Source organism: Bombus pyrosoma, linkage group LG17, assembly GCF_014825855.1.
Source record: "Bombus pyrosoma isolate SC7728 linkage group LG17, ASM1482585v1, whole genome shotgun sequence".
NCBI lineage: Eukaryota > Metazoa > Arthropoda > Insecta > Hymenoptera > Apidae > Bombus > Bombus pyrosoma.
The window spans coordinates 3729681-3737410 of record NC_057786.1 but is presented as its reverse complement, the minus strand read 5'-3'; the positions used below and the strand labels follow the sequence as shown (position 1 = coordinate 3737410).

Genomic DNA, 7730 nt, shown 5'->3' with positions numbered 1-7730 from the left:
CCTGATATCCTCGAACCGCCGTTTCCATGGTTGAACCTCGATGGCAAGAGCGGACGTCAGTATATGTGGCTCACGAAGTATCATCATAAACTTCATACAGGAAGCCAAATTTCCGTTTCCATCTATCTTTCAACCAATTGGCCGAATTTCAAGGAGGAGAACTAAATAAAAGAAATGGTTAGAAAAGATGCTGGGCATTGCCGGGTAAATCATCAGGGCGGAGGAAGTGAATCTTGTCACACAAATTCCAAGATTCCAACAGTTTGATGAATGTGATTTGAATATGTTATATGGTTCATGAGCGTGTCACAACCGGCACACTTCAAAATCGATGGGCTGATGACAGAGATGAAGATTTGGCGGCACTCGGCAAACAATGTATATCGCCGAAGCCAAGTGCCTAATAAGCCATCAATATCCCAAGGGACCTTCCGCCGAATGTTCGAGAAGAAGACGTGCGTGGCAACGGTCGCGGACGCCTAACGTTTTCCTAAGTCTTAAATAACAATGATTCTTATAATAACCGTATATGAAATATCGTTTCATTGTCAATGGATTTAATAGATTTTTTAGCACGAAACAGTATTCAATCGTTTGGATGTTTGAAATATATTTCATGAAACGTTTTGATGTTGTTTCAACAATGAGGAACTTTAAGAAGTGATTAATCCAATGTTACGCCACGAAGCTTACAATAGGCCGTATTCCTAACCGTCGCTCGTGGCACTACAGCGTCGCAGACGGATCGTCTCATCTGCCCGACAAATATACAATGTAGCGACAAGCATCAAAGAAAACGAGTTCTAGAAACGCCGATTCGTTCTGTTATTTTAACCACACACCGAAGGTGATACGCGTGTTCATGGCGTGATCGGTGGCGTGACCCGAGTATGATGGGGGTTGCCTCCTAGAGAACACAAAGGGACCATCGGGTCGTCTACCAAATACATCAAGAAATATTGCAAGGTCGAGTCGAATTATTGTATCAAACTAACTGTATAATTGTTAAATAATTTGTGGCGTGCTCATTATATTATTTTACATATTGTCAAATATACCATTTTATGTTAACCCTGTTAATTCAGTGTTAACCTCATTGAACCACCTCTGTTATCTTAACCGAAACAGGGGAACGAATAATTCGCGGCGTCGATTATCCGAATCGTAGCGAAAATTTACGCATCTCGCTGACGCGCTTTCCTCGCGATCGCGTCTCTCCGCGAACGGTCGTAACGTAAAATATGTCAATAAAATCAAGAGAAAATGTTCTGCTGATAACGAAAAAATATATTATTGACTGCAGATGGTACTTGTATATGCATCATTTGGATACCGGATATATGGGGTGCCGGACTCAGGAGTCGTCGCGTGGTCGCTGCCTCTAAACAGCGCTCAAAGTGAAAGAGTTGAAACTCTATCGCAATATCCTAGTCCGTTCGAACTAATAGGCAGAGGACGGAACTCGTTTACGTTAGATATAAAACTGATCGGTTGAAACAATTCCTCCAATATTCCCGGTGATTTGTTCCGGCGATGACGTAATTATTTATAACTTAAGGAAATTAAAAAATTAATTTTTATATTTTTGATTTCATTGTTGTAACGTTGTTTTAGTACAATTGTTGCGATTCTTACTATCAAAACAATCAAAATATGACACTTCGGATATGACATTCTCAGATGACAGTGAATACTGATGTGGAAGATCTGTGATGTGATCTGTCGTCTAGAGATACGTTCGGCTTCTTATCGTTCCAATATAAACTACTTTCGTTATTTGCCACCAAGTTCGAAGGGATCCAGGCACTACAGTACGACGGCTAAATTAATTTCTATCTCTTAAAATTGATCTGTCTAAATATGAATCCCGTGAAGTGTCTTGTTGTATCTCAATAGATCTCTTCCTTTTTATTTACGTTACATGCAATAATTATCGTAACATTTTTATTTTTTTCTACATTATACTTTAAATATTCTCCTTTGATAGCAATGATAATTTTGAGCCACCGCTCCTGTATACCAGGTGCACTCGGTTCATCGAGCTCCAGTAACCGAGGTGCATCCGCGAGGTCCTCCTCACACTCCCCAATTTCAGGCATCTGAAGCACTGCATGGGTTTCCAATCGATGGCTGCGATCCTTGCAGTTTGACCACCCGAGGGCAATCGTGCCCTCTCGTACAAGTCTCCGCGCCATCGCCAATGGGCACGCGTCCATGCAGAACCAAGACCATTTTTCGAGGTCCAGATATCATCTATTGGTGATAAGGTGCAGCTAATGACACGACCAACGGAGTACGGTATTTTTGACTCGGACTCCTTGGGATCACATTCCGGTACCGCCAGTGGTTCCGCATTTCCGCATTCAATCTGAGTGATTGGAAGGGGAAATGAGGTAGGATTAGAGGAAAGAGAAAGTACGAGCTGTGATAGCTGTTCCGATCACAACACTCCTAGCCGGCCTCGCGATCAGGACCCGTTCTGTCACAGTTCCGGTGGGTTATTAAAGCTCGCGTTGCGTTCCTGAAATATCCACGCCCAAAAACTCACGTCGAATTCAAAAATAGGAATGTGAGAAAGGCAACTGGATAGGGAAAGGATTTGGGATAGCAATTGTTCCGTTAGCCACTGGCAAGCCAGTGTTTACAAGGCCTTACCGAATTCGACGAGGAATTGACACTTGGCACAGGTAGGCGTGAGGAGTGCACTAGCAACTTAGAGGCCCAAATATCAATAACGATCTAGTTGATTACTAGAATCCATTCATTTATGAATTCTTTCTTTCTAATTTTTGGTCTCTCGAATTTATGTTGTTTGTACTTACATTGTTTTTGGTTCAAGGAGAAGAAAGTAACGCTCAAATAATCAGTAAACAACAAATAACATTATCCACAGTAAAATTATTATACCGGATATTTTGCTGCCCTGATGTATCCAGTACAACCTGAAATAACCGAAAATTTATGTATTTAAATTAGTACCTATACAAAGATTCTTTTATATGCACCTTGATAACCATTGTCCGGCTGTTGACTTAAAGTCTTGTTTCAGAATAAATTTCCTAATTCCCATCAGGTAAATTGCCACAAACTTCTCCCAATCCATATCTCCTCTATCTAGTTTGACCATATCGCTGTCGTTCAACATTTTCACCTTCCTTGCCAAGTTGGAACAGTTATCCTTTTGGAACGTCCATTCGTGCGTGATGAAGAATCCTATCGCTGCGAATAGCTTAATGCCATTTTTTAGAAGTTTCATCATTCTGAAATATCATTTTTAATTATTATTATAGATGAAGTGAGAGGTAATATTCCCCAAAGATTGTTCTCGTTGTTTGAGGATCGGTAGAATATTCACATTGGTTTACTACCTCGGAGTCTTAAAATGACATCTATGACGAACGCAAGCAAAACATGCGGAATTACACTCCGAACGTTGTAAATATATTTGTTAGCTATGGCCGAACAACCTGGGTACCATAGTGTATCGTTCAGTGGCATTTTTATGCTATATTTTACGATAGCATCCATCATCAGACCCCACCTTGTCAATCGAAATACTTACATTATTACAGTAATTAGAATTATACTTAAAGCAAAGTTTATTATCATCCGATTATCTCGGGAAATATTATGGAATTGAAATAAATACTATATTGCATCGCTATTTTTTTAAACTTATTGAAATCTTATATGTTTGTTTGCTCTTCTATTGTCCACGTTACTTAAATAATCTGAATCTTTTGAGACACTATAACAATGGAATTACGTTCGTTGAAAAAGATTCGTAATACATATTACTTAAAAGGGCGTGCGTTACTCGTGCAGTTGTAAACTTTAACTTCACGATCACGATGTAACGTGACATGCCATGCAGTACAAATTATCGTGTCGACTACGAAATCGACTGGCACTAAATCCAATCTGGCATCTCTCATACCTTGTATCGCCCTTGCAAATCCTCTGCCAATTAGCAGGAAGCTACCTGGTAACATTAAATTGGTTGAGAAATTATTTGTGATTTTCGATTAACAGAAATGTACCGCTAAATAGATGGGAATGAATTTTCGTAATTGTGAGAAGTAACAAATTTGAATTACAGTAATCATGATCTAGTGGAGAGCCTCTCATTGATCCTCCCACAAACAAATCGATTAACTCCACTTTTAGGAAATGTAAGGAGTATTGAAGAATTAGTATTGAAAAATATCTATCAAATACCTGTAAATCCAGAAATATTCTGTATCCAACCAGGACATGGTTCTTCCAAAGAGGCGCCAATTATGCTTGGTGTGACGTCAATCCACATTAGAGGGCAGGTATGTGCATACCCTCAATAGTCTCAAGGACCTATCATAAATCTCCGGCATTTTATAGCTAAAGTCCTTCAGACCGTACAAACATCTTTTTACTGATTCGTTTCCGAAGCTTGTTGTTTATTACGGGAAGACACGAGAAAATTAGTTTTCCTCACGTACGATACTTTACACTAGCTACTATCTATCGAGGGCGGCTAAGACCCTTCCTAGTCCACCAAGCTTCCTTTATCCAATCGGAGGCAATGTCTATTGTCCTCACTTTCCTAACCAAAATTGTCATCAACAAATCCGATGGTCCCTTGTCTTTAGACACACCCACCCCTAACTTTCCTCAGACACAGTATCATCAGTAAAAACTCACTTATTCTTCACCGTTAGAATAGTCAACATCAGTCACGATTATTGTAAACCTGTGCTGTGTTAGTGAATAAAGTTGTGTTACGACTCAGACTTCTTTTTTTATCATCTAAACCTCAAGTATTACGTAACAATTACATGGTACGAAAGTGTAGTTGCAACTTAAGTAGCATTCGATGGCAAAAGTTTCGCCAAGTGCCATAACCATTTGAAGTGTTTGTATTGGACAAATTTTTAAAAATTATAAGTTTTGTCTCGTATTCGCCGATGATCGATTTAAAATGTTTTCTGTAAACACTTTAGCGAGTATGCATGAGTAAAGGCGATAATTAATCTTATTTTTTAGGAACAAGTGGCCGATTTAATCTTTGATATGGATTAAAATATTAAGTTCTGAATCGCCAAGTTTTTCATTTAGTCGCTGAAAATATATTGTGAACAAAGCCAATTTAAGAATTATTAAAGCAAAGATTTTTTTCTCAAAGAAGGAGTAATTTGCGACCCATGGTTCTTTTGAGACTCTTTTCCTCGTTGAAGAAAATCGGTCCGAATATCCCTGTGCTTGGCTTCATCTTCTTACATGCACGAAAATATGTCAGCTTGAGCAACATAATGCAGAACGATTCCAAATGAACGATGTTTCTACTGGCTCATTGGCAGACGCTCCCACCTAAATATGCAAAGTAAAATAATGCTATATAAAGCCATATTAAAACCTGTTTGGACCTATGGGATCTAACTATGGGGAACAGCGAGTAATTCCAACATCTAAATATTCTTCAACGATTCCAATCAAAAACTCTAAGATCCTTAATAGATGCACCTTGGTATGTTACCAACGAAACAATCCATCACGACCTCAAGATACCTACGGTTAAGAAAGAAATATACAAGTTCAGAAACAGATATAATGTAAGAGTTAACAACCAGCAAAACCCATTAGTTACCCAACTATTGGCACGACGGATCAGATCCGCAGACTATAAAGACAATAGTCTCTAGATTGAAGCATTAGATTCAATTAGAATCAAACATACTATAAACTATTATAATCCAAGTTACAGTACCACGCCAAAAGAATTTACTTATAATTTTCAATGAAAATTGATTGTAAATAGTCTACCAACTAAAAAAGAAAAAAAAATGAACGATGCATGATTAGTAGCTTACAAGTCGTAGAGAAGAAGATAATGGGATTCGCAGACGCAAATCATCCTGCGAGACGTTTTTTAAAAAAAATCATAGATTGAACATCAAATCTGCATACTCATCAAAATCCGTAACGACACGTATCGTAAACTGCTCCAGGGTGTTTTAGAGAGGATTAGTATTTCTTCTGAACTTTCTCGTTCATAAATAATTAATAAACATATATACATGTAAACAATTTTTTGCAAGTTTACACATCGTAGCAAAATCACTGCGGTGGCCGGACAGTTCGCAGATATGTCGTAACAAAAATAGCAATATTCACAGTAAATCACGTACGCATTACAAATTTATGAACTGCTGATAAATGTGGCAATACGCTGTCTTCTATGAATCACACACAATTTCCGTACAAATCATTGATCACTTTTATTGCGATATTCACATACACACGAATCCTATATCCTATTTATATTTAACTTAAATACCTATTATTTATTATGTGAAATAATATTTTATCCAGCCTGATTGTCACATCAAGTCTCTATTTCGTCGATTGTATCATATATTTTAACGCCAACTGGTCAAACAACTACAAAGTTTGTGAGTAAACAACTTGAGAACCAAAGTGAGCCTTTAGGACTAATGAAGGATTCTTAGAAAAGTTTTACTTTAGAACTATCTTACTTTAAAATTATTTATTTTCTATCATCATTGTTTATTGCTCAGTAGACTTTTCAATGGTAAATTATTATTGTTAACGAATATCTATCTCGTAACATTTGTTTGTTGGAGGATGAAACAGGTTTTTGTCATTAGAATGTTGTCATTATAATGGAAAATTGATTATGGTCAGTGAGAAAATTCAATGTACAAAATATTCGTTGTAAACATTATTTTTTTCTATATAATTGTTTTGTTGTTCAGTACAACAAGGACAACACAAGGACACGTCGTAGAATTTTTGCGGAAAAATTAATAATTGAATATTTCAGTGCAGCATATATTTTATGTCTTATTTAAGTAGAAGGATCTTTGAATATGATCTTTGAATGAATTTATGTATATTTGAAGATAATACATAAACATTCGTAAAAGTTATTTTACTACAAACATCAAGGAGTACAGAAATCGTCATCTATGAATTGCTTACAGCTCCGAAATCATGAACGTATAAATACATGCATTCTTATTAAACTTTTATAAAAAAAAAACAAGCAATGTCATAAGTAGATTTATTTAGAAAGGAGACGAGTGAAGAGACAAAATGAAAAGGATGATGAATCCCTTCTTCATAAAATTGTATTTATATTCCTTTGGTTTAAACGGAAGAAATAACTTTCAAATAGTCAGTACACGATACAGTATATTATCCATAGTAAGATCATTATACCAGACATTTTTGTGATCTGATGTATCCAGTACAACCTGAAATAACCAAAAATGTATGTATTTATATTAATTCCTATTTTTTTAATACGAAGATATTTTTATATGCACCTTGATAACCGTTGTTGGGCTGTTGAATTAAAGTCTTGTTTCAGAATAAATGTCCTAATTCCCATCTGATAATTTGCAACGTACTTCTCCCAATTCATATCCCGTAAATCTAGTTTGACCAAATAGCTGTCGTTTAACATTTTCACCTTCCTCGCCAAGTCGGAACAGTTATCCCTTTGAAAAGTCCATTCGTTCGTGGTGAAATACGCTACCGATGTGAACAGCTTGTTGCAATTTTTTAGGAGTTTCATCATTCTGAAATATCATTTTTAATTATTATTACACATGAAGTCAGCGATTATCCTAGAACGATTGTTCTTGTTGTTTGAAAATCGATGGAACACTTACATTGGTTTATTACCTCGAAGTCTTGAAAAGATATCTATCACGGCCGCAGGCAAAACAAGC

At 36.8% G+C, this 7730-nt stretch overlaps 2 protein-coding genes across 2 annotated transcripts in view; both read right to left on the bottom strand.

Moving 5' to 3' along the window:
- Positions 1 to 2863: 2863 nt before the first annotated feature.
- LOC122576867 (putative fatty acyl-CoA reductase CG5065) overlaps positions 2864 to 7730 on the bottom strand; it is a 39870-nt gene continuing 35003 nt past the window's right edge. Inside the window, 5 exon segments of the mRNA XM_043747730.1 lie at positions 2864 to 2942; positions 3006 to 3260; positions 3356 to 3541; positions 3799 to 3982; positions 4219 to 4329. Of these exon segments, the coding sequence (XP_043603665.1) occupies positions 2864 to 2942; positions 3006 to 3260; positions 3356 to 3541; positions 3799 to 3982; positions 4219 to 4329 (815 nt within the window).
- LOC122576882 (putative fatty acyl-CoA reductase CG5065) lies at positions 6703 to 7724 on the bottom strand. The gene is made up of 3 exons (XM_043747770.1): positions 7671 to 7724; positions 7323 to 7577; positions 6703 to 7250 (listed from the first exon to the last, which is right to left on the bottom strand). The coding sequence occupies exons 2-3, from the start codon at positions 7574 to 7576 to the stop codon at positions 7172 to 7174; spliced, it is 333 nt and encodes a 110-aa protein (XP_043603705.1). The 5' UTR covers position 7577; positions 7671 to 7724; the 3' UTR covers positions 6703 to 7171.

Coding starts and splice junctions, on each gene's coding strand:
- LOC122576882 (XM_043747770.1), bottom strand. CDS start 7,576: ATGATGAAACTCCTAAAAAATTGCAACAAGCTGTTCACATCGGTAGCG. Junction 7,251..7,322: donor GCCCAACAACGGTTATCAAG/GTGCATATAAAA, acceptor TGGTTATTTCAG/GTTGTACTGGATACATCAGA.